Source organism: Nyctereutes procyonoides, unplaced genomic scaffold (assembly GCF_905146905.1).
Source record: "Nyctereutes procyonoides isolate TBG_1078 unplaced genomic scaffold, NYPRO_anot_genome, whole genome shotgun sequence".
Classification (NCBI taxonomy): Eukaryota; Metazoa; Chordata; class Mammalia; order Carnivora; family Canidae; genus Nyctereutes; species Nyctereutes procyonoides.
In genome coordinates, this window is record NW_026575121.1 from 7,450,868 (window position 1) to 7,472,556 (window position 21,689).

General features: G+C 45.4%; 1 protein-coding gene across 6 annotated transcripts in view; it reads left to right on the forward strand.

The window, feature by feature from the left end:
* The window catches only part of ENOX1 (ecto-NOX disulfide-thiol exchanger 1), a 550,745-nt gene that overhangs the window by 452,120 nt on the left and 76,936 nt on the right, over positions 1–21,689 (forward strand). For all 6 annotated transcript variants that reach the window (XM_055336178.1, XM_055336176.1, XM_055336180.1 and 3 more), the window contains one exon: positions 5,617–5,801. In XM_055336178.1, coding sequence (XP_055192153.1) covers positions 5,617–5,801 — 185 coding nt within the window. The remainder of the gene's footprint in view (positions 1–5,616; positions 5,802–21,689) is intronic.

Below are 21,689 nucleotides of genomic sequence, written 5' to 3' on the forward strand. Positions count from 1 at the left end.
GTGGGGGGTTAGGGTCTGGAAGTCCCACCAGGAGATCCTGATGCAAGCCGTTACGGGGATGAGAGGAGCACAAGCTATTTTATAAATGAGCGTCCCACCCTTTCAGCGGCTTAACCACAAGTTTACTCTTGAGCACAGAGGAGTTCAAAGCAGATATTGCTGGTCTCTGGGCACCTTTCCTCCACGTGGAAATTCAGAGGCCCAGGTCCATTCCAGCCGCAGGAAGACACTGAGTATTCAGAAGACACACACCACTCCCTCAGGCCCCATTGGGGAGCCCTGTGGTGGCCTCTGCGGCAGGCATGTCAGGAACCGTGCTGCACCGAGCAAAGCATTGAGTTCAGATACACAGGGGGGCTGGTAGGCCACAGATACCCTGGGGATGTCTCCTGGGTCTTGGATCCATCCTCATCATCCTGTGTTCTGGACCTTTCAGCACAACTGCCTATCTGGGCAGCAGCTGATGAAATCCTTGGACGAGACTCTGGCTGTGGGAAAGGAGCACACACTGGAGCGGCACCCTCCCCGCATTCCAGGAGGACATCTGACGGTGGGGGGTGTGGGGGGACTGTTAAAACACAGGGTTCCCCGAAAGACGTGACGATGAGTAGTTCTTGAGAAATCCAGATGGTATTAGAAATAATATGTGAAAGTGTTTTATTATTTAGTTACATCTTGCCTGAGCATGAAAAAGATATTAACATACTGTCAGCTTATTGGGACATAACCCAAAATAACTTACATTCTTCATATAGTGCTAATTATTTTTCCGAGGCTGGCTCAGGCTGGTAAGAGAGAGATTTCAAGGCTTTCACCAGCTTATTTACTTAAAGAAGTTAAGCGTGCCACTATCTGTTCCCATGGAAACCCAGTAAGTTAATACGGGAGACACGAAGAGGTCACTTCGGCCATAATTAATATAAAGAATAATGGTTTATGTAGAATCTAGTAAAGGGTACAGCAAGCTGCTGCTAATACCTTTAAACCTCATCTTTCAGCTGAGCAATTTCGTCTCTGGATCAATTTTCCTGCACTAATGTCACTTTGGTAATTTTAGCAGTCCAGTGCTAATTTTTGAAATGCAATTTAATCTTGGTTAGCAAAGTTTTTCTTATGCTGTTATTTCATTTTAAATCCAACCAGAAAATCCCAGTAACAGAAGTTTTCCGAGGTCTCGAGCAAGTATAAATGAACGACTGCACTGGCCTTCCCCTTGTGTATGCCACAGCTTGTTTTCTTTCTTTCTTTCTTTCTTTCTTTCTTTCTTTCTTTCTTTCTTTCTTTCTTTCTTTCAAGATTAATTTATTTAAGGGAGTTCTCGTCTGCAGGGGAGAGGGGCGGAGGGAGAGGGAGAGAATCTCAAGCAGACTCCCTGCTCAGTGCAGAGCCTGACAAAGAGGGCTCTGGGCTTGATCCCAGGATCCTAAGATCATGACTTGAGCCGAAATCAAGAGTCAGAAGCTTAACTGACTAGGCCAGCCAAGTGCTCCATGCCACAGCTTCTTGTCCAGAGCTTCGCAATAATCTGTTGGTTGGTGAATGAACCAATGATAATCCAGAGGTACCACTAGATTTGGGAGCACCCATAGAATCACTGAAGGAAGATTTCATTATATTCAGAAGCGTCATTTGCATTTGAAGTCTTATTGTATTCTTTTATTATTATTATTATTGAAAATTGGTAATCCACATGTGGTGGCTCTCAGCTAAATACTCCATTTATTGGAACATAGTGCACTCCTCAGGGATTCTTACAAAAAGATGCATACTGTAGTTTATTTTTAATCCCTACGCTTATTTGAATAGTGAATTTGTTATGCGGTCTCTCAAGGGTAAATTGTATCATGGAAGCTTGGTTACACATTTTTCAAAACTGTTTAATACAGTGTCCCAGAAAGAGCTAAAGAGTAAAAAAAAAGGGAGAGACAGAAAGAGAGAGGGCGAGAGACGGAAGAGTGGAACTTTCAAGTTTCTGAATTTTTAATATACTGAAAAAGTGATATTAAGTTAGGAATTATCAGGATTTTGTTTCTTTTAGAAACATGATGTAGCATGTTCCAGGAAGCCTCATCTGAAGGGTGCATTCAGGGCTGCAGCATGATATTGAATAATGTTTACAAACAGGTGGCCTGACGTTAAGTGGAGTCAATATACAATTTCTCACCCTTTAGAAATAACCACTTTGCTGCCACATGAGTAACCATTTTTTTCCCTGCAAATATCAAGCTTGAAATCATTTAATCGGGAATGTAAATTAGTTATATGCCTCAGTTATAAAAACGTTGATGAGATTGGCTATGGTATTGATTTGGGGGGTGGATAGAGTTATAGATGCTGGGGTGGGGTTTTCTGTGGGGGTTTTTTGTGTTTTTTTCAATATAATATCACATTCCTATTTCAGAAATGCAAACAGCATTGTCTCTTACTCGGCAGAAACAGTGGTCACTCGGCTCAGCCAAGAATAAGAACTGTCAGCAGTACCATTCCATAGGCTTCTAAGAGAGCCCATGAAATAATAGATGGTGCACTTTCCTATATGTATTTATGTTCAGATAATTTATTTAAATAATGTTGCTGGCACATGCTTTATAGCTGCTTGCATTTTGCTACACAGATTTCAGCGTATCTTGCAGACTATGCAATTCATTTGGAAAATGTAATTTCCATCCCTGCATACTAATCGATTTCTTCACAAACACCTGCTATCAGTTATGATAATAAAAATGCCACTCTAAATTGAAAAAGGGCCAAATAGAGCTTCCTAAGGAAATGACTTAAGTGTCTTTGAATGCTACTAAATGTAGTAATGTGCTTCTGTAGTGCCAACACTTTTTCCATCATTTGCATTTTCTGTAATTTTGCCCTATTACAGCATCCTTCTCAAACGATGCCTCGTAACCATTTGCTTGTGGATTGGTAAACTGAGTTGTCAGGGAGTTGGTGTCTCGGGGTGTGGACATGATGTTGGGATGTGCAGCGTTAGAAAGCACTAGTTCATGCTCCTGGCTATACCCTGGGTCATTTCTGAGTTTATGAGTAAGTCCCCGAAAACTGTAAAATTGGCTGCTCCTTGGTTTTGCACACACATTCACACCAAATAAAATCTCCTTCGTTCATTCTCTCCAGCCTCCAGTTCATTCCACACACCATTGCCAAACTAATCTTAAATGGTAAATCACCAATTTCATCGTGTGGCCCCACTGCCCAGGCACCTGGGGTGGTTCTCCGCTGGCTGCCGTGCTGACTCTGACCTTCCGGCCTGACTTCTGAGCCTCCATCGCCTCACCTGACATGGCTCACCTTTCTCTCACTGCCTCCAGACTGAATATCTGCCTATTTGGTCCAGCTTCTCTCCTTCTTGCCCCAAATAGTCTGCCTTTCAGTTCTCCCTGGGCGTTTGCTTATGCTCTTGCTCCAGACAGAGGACAGAGACATCCTTCCCCAATTCTTGGGCTTCCAGCCTCTGAAGCCCTCTTTTATTATTCGTTTTCCTTGCTCTTCTCAGAGCTCCTACAGGATGTATTCCCTCGACACCGAGCTGCTCATTTATTTGCTCATTCAGCCAACATCCACTAAGCGCCTACTACATGCCAGGCACCAGGCTGTTCCCCCTTCCCTGGAATGCGTTCGTTTCTCTTCCAAAGTGTCGGCTTCTGTGATATTCTGAGCTGCTTGAGAGAAGAGACATATTCCGGCTTCTTCTTTTATGATCCAAGATGCCCAGACAGGCCTGGGCACAGACCACATGTGCAGTAACGGCCTGTTGACTAATTGATCCCTAATGGTTCGAGGTAGGGAATTTTCTGGCTAATTGCATGTTCTATTTGATTAGTATTTCCGTGTGTACTACACGTAATCATTTTGCAAAGCGGAATACCACAAACCACTCAACTATAAAACTATTATTAACATAATTTGATGTTTGATATTTGAGGATGGAATTCGCTGGGGGCACCTCTGTAAAGGTCTGTTATCAGCGTGCTGTAACGTGAAGGGAAAACCTCCAGGAGGCTGACCTCCAGTGCTCTCTGATTGGCTTCCGGGGGGGGGGGGGGCGATGGTGAGAGGTGGAAGCGAGCACGACGTACTGAGCACCTGCTGAAGAGTAGGGCCTCACATCCCGCCCTGAGTAACCGGAAGCCACTTCCTTGAAGATGTTTCTGATGAGTCTTGAAACGTCTCTTCCGGTTTCATCTCACTTAATCAAAGTAGAGTATAAATTTGCCATTGGGGCAGGGGAGTTGCAGAAAGTGCGGGAAACTGGTAGGAGAGGGGAAGAGAGAATCTGAGTGTAGCTTCAAATGGTCTGGTGAAAACTAAGTAGCGTCTGGACTAGCAGGACGGCCCAGAAGACTAGGTTTGAAGACTGTTCATCCTACTTTAAAAAAAAAAGAAAAGGATTGATTTATTTATTTTAAAGAGAATGAGTGAGGGTAGGGGCAGAGGGAGAGAATCTGTAAGCAGACTCCTGCTGAGCAAGGAGCCTGACATAGGGCTCGATCCCACAAACCAGGAAATCCTGACTTGAGCCGAAACCAAGAGTCAGATGCTTAGCCGACCGAGCCACCCAGGGCGCCCCAAGACCATTCATACTACTTTGTGGGATGCAAGAAGGCCTCTACCTTCTCTGTGCATCACTCCTGTCATCTGTAAAGAGGGGGATTAAGAGCAGCACCCACACCCCAGGCTTGCAGGGGGACGAAGTGACTTGGCCCACACGAAGCTCTGGGTCCAGGGCCTGTCACATGCAGGGTGCCCAGCAGGCCACTATCATCAGGGCGGAGGCCCCGATGCGGTGGGCCAGAAGGCATCCTCAGCGGGGTCCCGTGCCAGTCCCTCTCCTCTTTCATTCAGTCTCTGCTGTTCTCGAAGCTTTGAGACATAGAAGACCCAGAGGTAACGGTCCCAGCATCCTGGTAAGATGGAGATGTGAGTGAGGCCTGAACCCGCACGTAGAGTTTTAAGTTTCAGGAATGAGAATTAGAGGAACCAGTCGGCCCTGTAGGGAAGCAGACTTTTCATCTGTTGCTGAAACAGATGGAACCGGATTCACTGTTCCGATAGGAGGGAGCGCCCAAGCTGTGCGATTTGTCCCAGCAGCTGGGGGGGTGGGGGGTGCCTGTCGAGCCCTCTCTCCCCTGGGACGCGGCTGCAGGCCTCAGCCTGTGGCATGGCTGGTTACTTGAGAGAAAGTGGGCTCCCCGGGCGGCCGAACAAGCCTGCGGAAAGAGGCAGGACAGTAGCAGTGGTGGCTACGGCTGCTGCCTGGAATGATCAGTGCTGTCACCGCCTAGCGACTTCTGGGAGGATGCCTGGGACTGGGGCCGAGTTGTCAAGAGACAGGATTCTGGAAGGAATCACTCCTGTGCTCAACGAGCTACATTCCTCCAGGACAAACAGAATAGACAAAAAAAAATTGCAAGAGCCACTGATGCTCAGCAACTGCAGACTAAAGAGCCCCGGGGCCCGGTGTTGGGGTTTCGTTCCCAGGCCCACACGGACAGTAAGGGCTTGGGTGAGAGACGCCCCTTCCCATGAAGGGTTCCCCCCCACTCTCCACCCCATCTGTCTAAGCAAGAAAGTGACTGAGGTGACCCTGTCCCGTTTGCCTTCCAGCCCTGGCCGCCCAGGCCTACGCTCTCAAGGAGGAGAATGACAGTCTCCGTTGGCAGCTGGATGCCTACAGGAATGAGGTGGAGCTGCTGAAACAAGAGAAAGAACAGCTTTTTCGAACGGAGGAAACCGTCACCAAGGACCAGCAGCTCCAGTTCCTGCAGCAAACCATGCAAGGCATGCAGCAGGTACCTGGGCCCGGATCTTTCTTCTCCTTTTTCTTTCTTTTCTTTCTTTCTTTCTTTCTTTCTTTCTTTCTTTCTTTCTTTCTTTCTTTCTTTCTTTCTCTTTCTTTCTTTCTTTCTTTCTTTCTTTCTTTCTTTCTTTCTTTTCTCTTTGGTCTGAGGGAAAGGGACACGTGTATTAAGTGGAAGTGAAATGGCAGCTATTTTGCCAGGAAAAGGTGAAGGAGAAGAGAGGATGACCAGATGCTAGGTCGTAAGGACAGGGAAGGGCTAATGGCTGCAGAAGGGCACATTCTGGAGAAACATCAAGCTAAAGAAATATGTCGAAGAAATACACCCTCGAGGCAGGAAGCCGAGGGAGAGAATCGAGGTGCTTGAGAGGTTTGTGCATGGAATTTAGCCTCGTGACAAAGGGCCAGAAAATCCTTGCAGATCATGAAGCAAGTGTTTTTTGCCCTCTGAGGACTTTTAAGGTTCAAAGCACGCCAGCGGGTTTTACAAAAGCGCAGGGAGCTTGTTTCCAAGCTCAGGGTAAACATAAGCTCTATTGCTTTGGCTTCTGGATTATGCTTAGGGTCTCGTCGGGTTTCATGGACACGCTAGGTGCCTGTTTAAGACACGGCGTTGGTGGGCTGGATGGACCAAGGCCAGGATTGGGGAAGGCGGGGGCGACTTTAGAAACAGGGTGGTGTCTCTGCCCTCGTGGAGGAGGGCCAGACTTCAGCCTCACACACTGAAGTTAGAGACGTGCCTGCGGAAACTGTCAGGAAGGGATGGGAGCTGCGGGGCATCGGAGGAAGGAGAGGGAGCACGGCGGCGGGGATGATGCCTGAGCACAGCAGGTGGGGAATAGAATCCGACTCATAGCAGGATGGAGATCTGAAAACATCACGCGGCATGTGACAGATTTGAGGGGTCTGAGGGCCCGAGTCACCCTAGAACGACACAGCATAAATTATCGTCGCACGTAGGTATTTTATATTACCCCTCCGAATGTACAAACCTAAGCACTCTTTTCTGGGGTGGGAAAATTTTCATTTTTATTGAAACAAGGGCAATGTAAATAGAACGATGGACGGCTATCTAGTAAGTTAGGATGTCGTTTTAATTCGCCCATCCATTTCGGCTGCCCTCTAAGATCGGGAGCATGAATTGCCTACAAAAGTGTCTTAAGGATTAGAGGTAACCGCTACAGAAACATTAGCCAAGCAGGGAAAAATAATTGAGAGGAAAGGATGCTTAAAAAAAAAAAAAAGGCACACACTGGGTTATAAACAAGTTAATGACCAAGTCGCCGAAATTATGTCCTAACCACCTCCTGCCATTTTAAAGCAATTTTTGAGTCTTGGCTTGGAATTCTAACTGGTTGATGTTCACAGTGTGTGTGAGACAAATCAGTGTGATTCAGGGGTCAGAGCCAGCCAGGAAGACGTCATCACAGCCACCGCGCGGGTCCCTGCGCTGGGAAATCGGTATAACAGCTGCTGTGCGAGGCCCCTCAGGGGTGTCCAGATGCCCCGACATTGGGTGCGCGTCGGCGTCCCTGCCAGGAGGCCAGTCTGTCTGTCTGTGTCCCCCAGAGTCCGTGATGCCAGACCCGGGCTGCGGCTTCTGTCTCACACCACGTGCAGTGGGCCCTCTTTTCCTCTTGCCTGGAAAGATCACCAGCACCCCCCCGGCCCCCCTCTCCCCCCTTGCTCTAAAAGGTGGTAAAACTGCTACAGGGATCAAAGCTCCAAATGGGAAAGAAGTCTGGGGAGGTGAGGGTGGGCTCGGCAGGCAGGAGGGAGCATGCTAGGGGTCCAGGCCCGGGTGCCAGGGAGCGGGGTGACCTGTCCCCCTGCAGAAGCAGTGCCCTGAATCCTGGCGGAGCTGCAGCCCCTCGGAGGAGGTGTGCATTTGCAAAATCTCCTTGCCAGTTGGAAACACACTTTTGTCCTGTGAGATTCGGTTTCTACGTGCGGTTTGGTTGGAGCAACAGGAGTTCCCCGTCTCCATTCTGGAGGGGAGACGTGCAAGACAAAGAAGGTGGCACTTGTCCCGCATTCCGTCCCCGGGCTCCCGGCGGGTCGCTGGCAGTCTCTGCGTTCTTTGGCTTGTCCACACGTCACCCTGCTTCCGGCTCTCGTCTTCACATAGCCCTGGTGCTGGTTGTGTCAGCACAGATTTTTGCTTTTCACAAGGACACGGCTTGTCTAGGACTGAGGGGCCCATGCCGTTCCATTTCGACCTCATCAGAACTAACCAGACCTGTAGAGACTGTTTCCAAATAACATCACAGTCTGAGGTCCAAGGGGCTAGGATTTCAACATTTAAATTCAATCACTAAACAGATGCATGGTAGGTAAGTACATTTGTTGAACGTAGGAATGATGGCCAGAAGCACAGAGGCAAGAACTAGCGTGGAGCCTGTGGGGAGCTCTGGGTTCCTGGACCGCAAAGAGCAAGGGGACATCCCAGAGGCATGTGTAGCCCCTCCCAGGATGTGGGAAGCACTCACTCAGTGGCAGGGGCTATGATTTTAATTTTTTTTTTAAGATTTTATTTATTTATTCATGAGAAAACACAAAGAGGAGAGAGAGAGAGGCAGAGACACAGGCAGAGGGAGAAGCAGACTCCATGCAGGGAGCCCCATGTGGGGCTCGATCCCGGGTCTCCAGGATCATGCCCTGGGCTGAAGGCAGCGCTAAACTGCTGAGCCACCGGGCTGCCCTCTGATTTTAATTTTTAATGGTTATTAGGTGGATGCACGACAGTCTCTGTGGCCACCCATCTTTAACAGAATTCTAAAACATGTGCTCTTGAAGAGTCCACTCCTACCTTAAAGTATCATTTGGAATAGATCACCACCCCTTGCTCATTTGAGGCCCACCACAAAGAATTCTGCTGATTTTTAAAATTTACTCTCAATCTGCCCGCTGTCCACTTTATTAATTAGAAAATCACCATCTCACAGGAAAGTCAACAGCCAGAGGAGAGGTCAGCCTCCCGCATGTTGTTGTTTTAGCAGCTGATCTGCGGGAAATTATTTCTGTAACAAACAAAAGAAAATACAGTGTTAGCAGCCTTGAATCCAGTGTACCGTGTTCAGGATCGCCCTCACGTTTAGCCCGAAAGTTTTCACCCTTTCATCTTCTTAATCCCTGGAAGATATTTTCACTGACATTACAGTTTTCTCTTGTGTCCATGAGGAAAACATTACGGGCAGGGGTCCTAAGGCTGACAACCCTTGGGTGACTTTGTCCAGTTGTTTCTGAGTCTACCCCTACATTATGTGTGGGTCACCATTTAATATTAGAGATTTCACACAAAAGGAAATAATAGCTTGTATCCATGGTAACACCGTAGCCTTTACCTGATCTTAAGCTGGCAGTGAAGTTAGCCTGTCTCCGCCACCAGGAGAGTGAGGTTGTTGGCTTTCATTTGTATCCTTCCATATACAAGGAAGGGATATACAGATCTTAAACTCTCATTTATCTTCTGATTATTGCACTGAACTCATTGATGCAAAATCTACGCATGATAAAAAATATTCTTTGTAGGGCTGCAGTTCTATGAATTTTGACAAATTGATACGCTCACGAAAACCACAACCACAATTGTTCTATCACCACCAACCTCCCCCTCCCTCTGGAAATTCCCTTATGCCCCTTTATAGCCAACCTGACTCCCAGCAACCACGGATTTGTTTTCCTACCCCTCACAGTTTTGCCTTTTCCAGAATGTCCTATAAGTGGAATGATACAGGGTGAGCCTTTGTGTCTGGCTTCTTTCAGCTAGCATAATGATTTTGCAAGGTCACCTTGCCATGTGTATCAGGACTTCATTCCTCTTTATACTGAGTAGTATCCCAATGTAAGGAAAAGCCATAATTTGTTTACCGAAGCCACCAGTTCATGGACATTTGGGTGGTTTCCTCTTTGGGGCTAACATGAAATAAATATGCTGCAAACATTCACTTACGGATTTTTTGTTTGGACATAATTTTTCACTTCGCTTGGGTAAATAGCTAGGACTAAAATGGCTGGGTCCTATGGTAAGTATGTTTACTTTTTAAAGAAACTGCTAGACTATTTCCCAAAGTGTCTGTACCACCGTGCATTCCCATGGGATGCAAGGAAATCCCACTTGTTCTGTGTCCTGGTCAGTCAGCACTTACGTAAGGTCTGTCTATTTTGTTTTATCTTTTTTAGCCACTATAGTAGGTGTAGAGTGGCATCTCATTATGGTTCTGACCACGTCTAAATTTCAACAATACTTGCATTTTCGTTTATGAGGAGGGGTCAGTATATCATATTTTTAAATCACCAATTTAAAAATCAATTCCTTTTGAAGCCTTCTGTAAATCATATTGACAGGACTGGTAAATATTCACATAACAACAGGATCCCATTATAAGCTGCTGATCATAAAACTGTGTGTGACTGATGATGATTATGTCAGAAGGGTCCCTCATAAATACTTGGAGCCAATGCTTTTTAATAGTGTTAGCAAATGTCATCTGAAGACCAGCTGTCTTTAGGCCAGTAAACCGTTGGCCCATGTAGAGCAGTGGCTTTCTAACTCTCTTGGCTTGACATTAGTAAAGACCAGAGCTAGTCTGTTCTCTTGACAACTTTTAGCAAGATCAGGACAGAACCGGGGAAAAGAGGATTATTGTAATCGACAGCATTTTAGAAATTAACGGACAAATGTTTCTCCCCTTATGCTTAAAAAGACATAAATGTATGATTTTTCTGTACATGTATTATAAACTTCACTATTCTAGACTAATTTTACAGAAGGAGACAGAGATATACAATACCATTCTTTTCCTAAAATATATAGTATCCCTGGGACGCCTGGGTGTCCTAGTGGTTAAGCGTCTGCCTTTGGCTCAGGGCGTGATCCTGGGGTCCCGGGATTGAGTCCCACATCAGGCTCCCCAGGGGGAGCCTGCTTCTCCCTCTGCCTGTGTCTCTGCCTCTCTCTCTGTGTCTCTTATGAATAAATAAAATCTTTAAATATATATAAATATCAATGTATATATTTATATATAAATGTTTATAAATATTTAATTAATTAATATTTACTGTATGAATATATATGTTTTTTATAGTAGCCCCAGCTAGTCTTGCCCAATGTTGCTCAAGAAACTTGGGACAGATACTAAGAAATAAATGCAAGTGTGTGGAATTGATGTCAAGGAGTGTATCTGACCACTTAAGTAAAGCTTCTCTTCTGAAATCCTCTCTAAGCTATTCAGTTGCTTACTAAGTACTTTTTAAAAGAGATAATGAGGGGCATCTGGATGGCTCAGTCAAGCGGCCGACTCTTGATTCCGGCTCAGGTTGTGATCCCAGGGTCCTGGGATCAAGGGACCCTCTGGGTTCCAGGCTCTATACTCAGCAGGGAGCCTGCATCATGACTCTTGCTCTCCCTCTGCCCCTCCTCTGCCTCGCTCCCTCTGTCTCTAAAATAAACAAATAAATCTAAAAATAAAGAAATAAAAGAGATCATGAAAAGTTTACGCCCATTTCCTCTCCCAAGTTGCCATGCACCAAAGCCTCGTGCATACATGTCAGAGCCGGGGTGATGATCATGGCAGCAGGAGAGGTGCCCTTAGGTGGTGGCGATGGTGGCGTGGGGGCAGGAGGTGGCTGTGGTGGGGACAGCAGTGTCTTGGACCATTAGAAAACTTTAAGGAAAGACGGATACAATGAGTACCTCCAAGGTAATTTTAGAGGATTTAAAACAAAATTTTTCCCGAAAAATAAAAAGCCCGTCCCTTAAAAATTGCAAAAATCCTCAAAAGCCCAGCAGGCCCACTGCTCCCAGCAGGCTTCAAGAGGTGGTGCTGTGAAGAACTTGGCAAAGTTCTCCAGGCAAAGAACACAGACAGATGTAGCAGGAGTTTGCAGCAGGAGTGTCTCTGTTGCCTCGATAATTTTTCACTTTTGTTTTCTGTTTTTATTTTCTGTCTGAAATGCCCACCAGTCAGATAAGGGACCTTCCGAGGCTAATGCTATGTGCCTATTGCCGTTTTTTCCTCCTGTTATCCGTTTAAACTGTATCTTTTATCCTTTCCACTGAAGTTTCTATGTGATCGTCGTGTTATGTTATTTCCCAGCATTCTTTCCTTCTTCGATTATCGTCTCTTTGTACAATCTTTATTTTTTTCGTTTCAGTGTTTTCTCAAATCTTTCTGAGAATACTAATTAGAATACTTAAAATTCTGTTTGCTCCCGAGTCATTTCTATTTATTCCAGGTCTGTGTGTTTGGTTTTGTGTCTCCATCTGTCTCTTTGCTGCTACAGGTTTCTTTTCCTGGGGTGATGTTGGCTGGGGTGCTTCTATTTGGCAGTGAAGGGATTATTCCCCAGGGGTGGGGGTGCTGGCCGCTGGGTCCTGCTCTCGTCCCCCCCCCCCCCCCCCCCGCCACATATCCTCCTCCCATGCAGACTCCTCCCACGCAGACTGCCAGGATTCACTTTGGGGACAGTTGGGGAATCCCACAAAGGCCAGAACCTGTCATACACGAAAACTCCCTGGAACTCCTTTCCCATTCTCTGCTCTTTTAAGCTTATTCACTGACAGCCAACTTACACTTGACTTTCTGGAGGAAGGACAACCAAAGAGCAGACATACATGTTCTGTGTCTGACATGTTGAACAAGAACCTGTTTCAGGGACTTTTAACTTTAATCCAGTCCTCTGATGAATTCTTGGGTAACGTGTGGGCCGGTGAGGAGGACAGGAGAAGGGTATTGCAAACTATCCCAGCTGTCCAGAAATATACAGTGAAAGGAAGAACAGCAAGCACATTTTACAGATGTCTGAGAGGAATGGACACGGGGACTTAGGCAGCATGTTTTGGAGTAAAGATAGCTGCTTCAGGATGAGGAGGGGCCTAGGGTGAAAGGAAGGAAAAGGCTGAAATCTGGAACAATGATGGGAGAAATGGCAAACATTGTATCTACTCTGTTTTGTTTTTTTGTTCTAGAAGAGTAAAAGAAGCAGGGAATTGAGGAAAAAAGACCTGATGGTATGGAGGGGGCAAGCCTCGGCTCAAACAAATGTGCAGAGAGTAGAGGAATAGAAGCTTTTCTAGATGGAAAGAGGAGAGGGATGTGTAGACATCATGGGAGACACAGTGGGAAGAACAGTTCTTCTGTAGTTAAAAAAAAAATTAAGGAAAATGACACAAAGATAAACACAGAAGAACAAGAGAAAGGGAAAGAGACATTTTTCTAAAAGAAGAAATTCAACATTTTTATAATGATAAATTGTATTTTAAGAGCTTTTATGAAATATTTAGACAGATGAACTACGCGCTGATTAGTTTGGAATTTAAGCTACAGTGTATAATAGGGATTCTTTCTAAGTAGGGTTTATGAACCTCAAAAACATTCAGTTAGAAGGAAGAAATAGCACATACATCATGATCTGGCTGTTTATTCATTCAGGAAGAAGCCTATAACAACATTATCATAATATCTTTAATATACGAAAACATCAGTTCAAAAAATAATTCGGCATCACTGGACAAGGCAAGAAAATCACATTATTAAAAAAAATCACATTACAGCGCAGAGAAAGAGGCTTTCTTTTAGACTTTCATGTGTAAGTAGTAAAACCTTTCATCTTAAAAATTTCAAAAAAAATATGCGTCTACGTAAACACACACACACAAATCTGGAATCTAGACAAGTGACGACTGTAAAGACACACCCTGTGCTGATCTGATTCTATTTCAACTTCCTAACTGACATCTTTTTCTTTCCGAGTAGAAGACAACTCATAAGACATTGTCCACATTCATATTAAAAGTCTTAGACATTTTACTAGAATCAAAAAGCGTATAAAACATACACATCTCTCAGATGATGTGGCTTTTAAAAGGTTTGAGGATTGGACATTGAGGTTCACAATCGTTGAATTTGGGGTCTTGCTAGTGTCTTCCTCTATAAAAAGAAAGAAAGAAAGAAAGAAAGAAGAAAGAAAGAAAGAAAGAAAGAAAGAAAGAAAGAAAGAAAGAAAGAAAGAAAGGAAAGAAAGAAAGTTCAGTACCCCCGAGTGTTTACTTCCATTCTCTACCCATTCTTTAGCCAGGTGTCTTGGGGTGATGCATTGTAATAGCCCATGAGACAGTGATGATAATCCTCATTTATAGTTCAGTGGCGCCTTCCATGAGGTGCTTAAAGAGTCACATGTAGAGTCCCCGCTGGCAGCACATGCATTTTCTCGCATTTGCAGATCACAGTCCCCGGCACATCTGAAGAGGGTGTGCATCCCCCTTCCGGTGTGAGACTCTTGGGGGGTCGTTAGGTGCATTTGGAACCAGAAATAGAAACCGATTCTCTGATTCTCAGTCTGGAACTTTCCATCACAAAGCCCTACCTGTTCAAAACGATCATACCTGACATCCGCACGGGGGTCGGGAAATTTTAAAAGCACATTCCCATTTGACCCAGGACAAGATGCAAAATCAGAAAGGGAAGATAAGGGAAGGGACACCTCCCTAGGTTTTTGTTTTTTGTTTTTTTTTTTTTATCTTTTCTTAGCAGTTTCAAATAAGGAAGGGCCACAGGGTATTTTGCTCTTTTCACCGGAGAGAGACCATAAGATAGGGAAGGAAGGAGATACGCTAGCTACCTTAGTGCCCGCGGAGGGGTGCCAAGCTTCTGCACACGGAAATGAAAACATCAAACCAATAGAAGGAAAAGTTGGCTCCAGCCTATTTTCTGTACGACTTTGTGAAAGTCACCCCGTCTGAACTTCAGGTTCTTCATGTGGACAACAGGTGCCACCACCCTCCGTCAGGGTGAGGGGGTGGGGGCGTTGCAATCAAATGAGATCGTGTATTTTGTCAATGCATTTTGGACAGTTTTCCTACAAAGTGTGACTGCCCCATGTCTAAAAGTAGGGAGACATGTAGAGATTTAAGAGAAGATCCAGGGCAGCCCCAGTGGCTCAGTGGGTTAGCGCTGCCTTCAGCCCAGGGTGTGATCCTGGAGACCCAGGATCGAATCCCACGTCAGGCTCCTTGTATGAAGCCTGCTTCTCCCTCTGCCTGTGTCTCTGCCTCTCTCTCTATGTTCTCATGAATAAATAAATAAAAATCTTTTAAAAAAAAGAAACATAAGAGAAGACCCGGGATTCGCAGAGCAAGTCTAGACAAGTGGAAGTATGAGTTCCCTGAGAGCGGGGTGGCCTGTGCTGTTGCTCCTACACCCCTTCCCCCCACCCCCCAAGGGCCCAGCCCCACAGTCAGTTCTCATCACCTTACCCAGAGCTAACAGTTCCGGAGCACTTGAACTGCGTGTGCTTGTCTCCTTTTCTCAGGTAGGAAATTGAGACCCAGAGCTGTCAAGTGACTTGCCCAGGGTACAGCGTGTTCCTGGCTGACGCAGGGTGCCAACCCCGGTCTGTCTGACCACAGGCCCCGCTCCATGTCTGTTACTCCAGAACTTTCTACAGTGCACTCTAGAAGGGATGGCCCCAAACTGCAGTTGTCAGGAGAGCAGAAGACCACACAGCTCTGCCCTTCCTGCGTTTGTTTGTTGCTTGCTAGAACGATTATTGGCAAGGACCCACTGCCTGTTTTCTGATCGTCCCAGGCCCTGATAGAAGAGGTCTTTACATCAGCAGCCTAAGAGCTAGCAAAAAAGAAAATAACAGACATGCGGCTTTTATTTATGAAATTTGAACTTTGAAAATAAATCTCTTGGCTTCGGGGAAGGGAAAAAAGAAGCCCTAATAAAATTTAACCATGGGAGGCGTCATCTCGTAATTAGTTACCCTGCTCTCCCATTAATTAATGTGATCATCAAATGCATCCTCATTAGTAATCATCCCTTCTAAAAATAATGAGGCTAGCAGAGGAATCAATATAGGAGCCAGGGCTAGAAATAATGACATTGGCCTGCAGACCATTAAAATCGTTTGGCTTCTACTTTTCCCTGCTTTTCCCGACACCTGCCACGGGAAATAACCGACTCTCCCCAGTAGACCCACAGCCTGTTCCGGGATAAAGCGACTCAGCTTTTCCCCCGCTGCTGTCAGCTGCAGGCCCCAGGGTGACCTTTGAACGACCCTCCTTTTCCACCACCTGCTCTGGAAATTGCCTCCCTGACTTCAAGGCCCGATCACACCAAGAGTACCCGATTTATAGCGAAATGGCTCTTTTCTTTAAATGCAGTAAATCAAAATGGGCTTTTGCAGCAGACACACCCTGGCCCCTTCACCCTGAGGGCTCGCTTGCTGTCGCCTGTCCCTCCAGCCACAGACGGACGCTAAGATGAATCCTTGCGGCCCGGCCTGGATTCCTCCCCTCCGTGGTCTGCCAGACACGAAGCAGCAGCCCCACGCCCGGGGCACCCCGACCCCGGATCCCAGCAGGTGCGCACTGCCACCTGCACGCAGCAGGTGCCCCGCCCGCGGCCAGACTGCTGCCATCAGGCGGCTTCTCCCCGACTGGGCCACACTGGGAGGGGCCTGCGCCCCAGGGCTGCCCCCAACAGCTGGCCTCTGCCCCTCAACACCAGGGCGGAAGGCCAGCCAACCCCCTCCTTCCCCGCAGAAAAGAGCGCCGTGGAGGGAAAGTGGGGAGAACCGTGGTGCAGGCAACACCACAACAGGGACAGAGAGGAACGAGTCAGAGGAGGGGAAAAAAAAATCCTCTTTATCTGAGGCGGGAATAATGCCGAGCCAGGGAGACAGATGTGGGCGGGAGTTGCAGTTTTTCTGGGTCTAGGTTTGTCATTTTAATTTTTGTTTTATTTTCCTTCCCACAAAAGAATATACACTCAGTGCAGAAAACTTGGAAACCTAAAAGAAGCGTCTAAAGGAGACAGAAATCGCTCCCAGTATCACCACCCAGAAAGGACCACCCTTCACATTTGCATATGTCAACCTCAGCCTCTCTCCCTGAGGCCACACTCCCATGGCCAGGGCTCCCCGGGGCAAGAGCCACATTCAGCCGGTTAACAGTTCCCAGGAATTGTCACAAAAATGTGGATTGGGAATTCAGCTCAGAGGAGAGGTGTTAGATGGTTAGTTAAAGACTATGTTTTCTCCTCTGTTTAACTAAGCATCCTGAATGGTCCTCCAGGGAAACGTAAACAAAGGTAGTGCCCAATCTGGCCCTCACTTTACAGACCACCCACTTCATTCATTCATCACTGGGAAGACCCTGCCTCCTCGGGCTCTGAATTTGGTGCAGAGTCCTCAGTGTGGTGGTCACCTCCCCCGGTGTGGTGCTTTCTCTGTGTGTGCAGCCTCCCCCCCCCCCCAACCCACACACACACACACTGGCAGTACTGGGAAGATAGAAAAGGAGAGAGTAAATTTGAACTGGGGTTGTAGTTTCCCAAGGAAGGGGTGTTACAATAGTGTTTATACGTGAAAGATGAGCAGAGTGACTTTTCAGAGCTTTATTATCACTTTTCTGCTTCTTCCTTTTGCTGTCTTATTTTACGCTGCTGTACCACCTGCCCCCCCCCACCATGCATACCCATTCCATCCATCTCATGTCCTCCACCACCACCACCACCACCACCACCTTCAGTCATTTAAACCAGGTATTACTCAGGTGTTTCAGTCAGAGGACTTGCATTAGCAAGTGTGTGTGTGTGGTGGGGGGGACCCTCACTCACCGTGTTAGAGGTGTGTATTTTGCCCCAGGATTCACATTTTATTTTCAGTGAGTCCTTTCCCGAGCCCAGTGCATTATACACTTCTCAGTCGTCTAAACACGGAGTGCTGCTCTGCAATTTCATCCTTCACGGATTCACTCTGTACCTTGTCTTCTCTTCTGGGCTGATGTGTCTTCCCCTCGTGCTGTGTATTTCTTAAATTGTGCTACTCACAACTTATTTCAGGAAGGTTTTGTTAATGACCTAACTGTAAAGTCCATTTAAAAAGCTGCGGTGCTGAGTTTCTCTTTACGACGTAATCCCCTTCCCCCAGTACACCTCCTATTTATCATTTGGGGAGAAGGAAAGACGGAGGGGGCCGGGCATGATGTAGTTCTGCTACTCTACATCTGATGATAGGAGCTCAGATTGATTTCAGAGAATCTCCAGGTCATTGAAGGGGCGCTCCCAGGTCTGACCCGGCCTCGGCTCTTAGGTGACTAGGCTGGTCTTTCTAGTCAGCTTTTCAGCCCCACTGGTGACTGACTGGCTTGCCTTTAAGTCCACAACCTGCTGACCATTTCTCATGCAAAACCCTTGTTTTGCTTTGGCTATGGAGTCCACTCACAGTAAAAAAGAAAAAAAGAAAGACAAAAAAGCAAGATAGAATAAGATGATATGAAAATTCTGTTTTATATTACAAAATCTGGTCTGGATATGGGCTCAGTGTTACCAGGATTGTCACAACAAGAGAACCACAAAATACAACATAGTAAAACCAGGAAGAGCACTGGTGAGCCCCTAATCCAGCATTACTTCCCCAAATGGAGAGGTTAAGTGACTGAGCTAAGCCCCCCCCACCTGCCCCCGGGTCACCTCCCTGCCCAGGGCTCCCAGTTCCTGGTCCTCGGGCTTCACTGTGCCTCCCCCTACTCGCTGGCTTGCATTCGGAGAAACTTTTCCTTTTACATTCATTTGTATCTGTCTATCTCCCATGGCCCCTGAAAAATGAGTTGAGGCACAGGGGCTATCTTCCCCCAAAAGGTTAAGTGAGCGTTCTTTTTCTTCTTCTGACATCACAGCTGAAACTAATGCTAGCACCTAAGACCAGTGTCTTAGGGCTAAGGTCGTAGCTAGTATCCTACAACCAGCTGAATAAAGGAATGAAGATAAGAACAAATGGTTGAGTCACCACACACAACTTACTGTGTGGAGGGAACTCTCAGCCAGCTTCCCTGATTCTTAATCTCTGCCGTCTTCCCTACTCATCCCCAAACAAGTAATAATCTCAGCGCGCTGACTGAAGAGAACTGGCCTCCTGAGAAGTCTTGGTTGAAATACAAGGATTGATCAAGTCCTTCTGTCTTTAGAGGTCATGAGTGCTCCCTGCAGATCCCAGGGAGCTGGCTAGTCCCCGACCCTCTCAGTGGGGCTCTGGGCTCCCAGAGAATGGCCACAACCTCCAGCAATAAGTGTGGAGTTCCCATTCATGCTCTGTGTGTGTGTGTGTGTGTGTGTGTGTGCAGTCACAAATTTTTCCGTGCAGACAACATCTTTCTACCACCCAAAAGCACTAACAGCCTTAATGGTTCCTAGGAGATGACATTTTTATTTGTACCATGCTTATTAAGCAACCAGGTATTAGGAACTGTAGGGAAGAAGCCTACAAAAAACAAGCAGTATAGTGCCTACAATTTCTCCCTGATGGTTTTTCCTAATGTCAAAAGTGACATTATGTGACAAAGCGAGACTGAAAGGACAGTGGGGAACATGCCCACCCCACTCTTTAGTGAAAGGCCCTAAAATATGTCAGGAAATAAGGACATTTTTCTAAGCAGCTCTGCTGTCCCCTCCCTCTTGCTGTTGCTGCCAGTGTTTGCAGTCTATGAAGCATTTCCATACCACTCGGCCCCTAGAAGCGTGACAGGTAGGACATAAATGGAAAACTGTCCTTTTCAAAAGTATCTGGAACATTTACAAAAATTAATCTTATGCTACCTCCTAAAGCAAATCTCAACAAATTTCAGAGGAGTGCTATCGATATTTTCCGACAGCAACAAAACTGTTAAGCAATCAACGTCACTAAAGATCACTAAAATAAATCCTGTGTATTTGGAAATTTAAAAGCACACACCTAAGCCCCCAAGTGCAAAGAAATCAGAAATGTAATTTTAAAATACTTACAAGTGATTGTGAATTAAAATACAACATAGCAAAACTTGTGGGATGCAGCTAAAACAGAACCTAGAGGGAAAATTAACATTTTCAAATGCATGTTTTAGGAAAAATAGAAAAGTATAAACAGGAGTAAGCACCCAACTCTTTCTAAAAAATGACAAACCCAAATATATAGAGTAAAAAAATAAAAATAAAAAAATAAAAAATGATAAACCCAAAGAAGGAAGGATAAAAACAAGGATGGCAGTGACTAAAGCAGCAAGCAGTCATGCAGTACAGAAGATCAAACTAAATGCTGTTTATTTGAAAAGACAAATAAAATGAAAAATCTTTGGTAATACCCATCGCAAAAAAAGAGGACTGAAAAAACAATATTAAAAATTAAAACGAGGTATAACTACACATGTGAAAGATTACAGAGATATGGGAAAATCAGAAATAGCTTTCTGACAAATTCTTAAACTTCAGTGACATGGGTAAATTCCTATAGGAAAAAAAAGTCTTATAAAAATTAAATCAGGAGGAAGTTGAAAGCCTGACCCATATAATTAAAAATCAATACAATCTTGAAACTCTTGTGTGGTATGGTCGGCTGAGCCTCCAACTCTTGATTTTGATGCAGGTTGTGATCTCAGGATCCTGGGATCAAGCTCCATGTTGGGCTCTACGCCCAATGGGAAATCTGCTTGAGATTCTCTCTCTCTCTCTTTCCCTGTGTCTCCTCCCACCCCACCACTTGCACATGTTCTCTCTCTAAAATAAATATTTTTAAAAATATCATTAATTTTAAATATATCTTAATCTTAAATTATCTTAAATATCATTAAATCTTTTTTTTAAAGATTTTATATATTTATTCATGAGAGACACACACACAGAGAGAGAGAGAGAGAGAGAGAGAGAGAGAGAGAGAATGAGGCACAGACACAGGTGGTGGGAGAAGCAGGCTCCACGCAGGGAGCCTGAGGTGGGACTCAATCCTGGGACTCCAGGATCACGTCCTGGGCCGAAGGCAGGTGCTAAACCACCAAGCCACCAGGCGTCCCTAAATATCATTAAATCTTAACATCAGAGCAACAGACCCAAAATGGCTTTATGGTCAAATTCTACCAAACATTCAAGGAGGATTACACCAATCTTTTACAAACTCATTCAGAGAATGGAAAAGAAGGAAATGCATCCCAACGAATTCTATAAGGCTAGAATGCTTGATACCAAAAAGGGGCAAGGACAATTTAAAAAAAAAAAAAAGACGAGGGCAGGGTTATAAGTCAATCTCACATAACATAGATTTAAAATTGCTTTTAAAAAGCTAACTTAATCTGGTATTTTATCAATCACTCTATAGGATTTATCCCAAGAATGCAAGGTTAGTTCAATATTATAAAAGTCTATTAATGTAATATATCCCATTAACAGAGTGATCGGTTTAATAGCTAGAGAATATCCATTTGTGACTTAAAACCAAAACAACCAAAGGAAAAAAAAAAAGAAGATTGAACAACTCGGATTAAAAGAGAACTCTCTTATCTGGTTGAAGATTATCCACAGTGAACTCAGTGGCAAAACAAGCGATTATTTATTTGTTTGACCTTCCCAGAGTAATCCTGGTACAATCTTTCTTAATCCTGATATAATTACTTGGACTAGAATGTGACTGCTTTGTACGACTCCCTTTGCATCATGATGTCCATCGTCAGATTGTCATCTGGAAGCAGAAAAGTGATGACGGCACAGAGCCTACCAGCAGACTCTGGAGATGTGATTTCCCTCTTCTTTCCTTCCAAAAAATTAAAAGTCATTAACACTCACCTTGGTATTATCCCCTGTTTCTAGGATACACACTCAACTAGTTATTTAACGTGGATGACGATCTGTTCTGTGCCACCACTGTCAGGAGGGGTCTTTGAGCTGGCTTCAGCAAACCGGTGATGGAAATTTTCGTAGCAAGGACACGGGCAGACTGACTTCCACGTGTAACGTTAAAGGACGTGCAGTCATCAATCCTGAGTGAGAGGATCCCTGAGGCTGGAGGAGCCCTTCATGGGGCAGACTGATGATATCAAGTATAAAGCCGACAGCCCTAATTTCTGTTAATT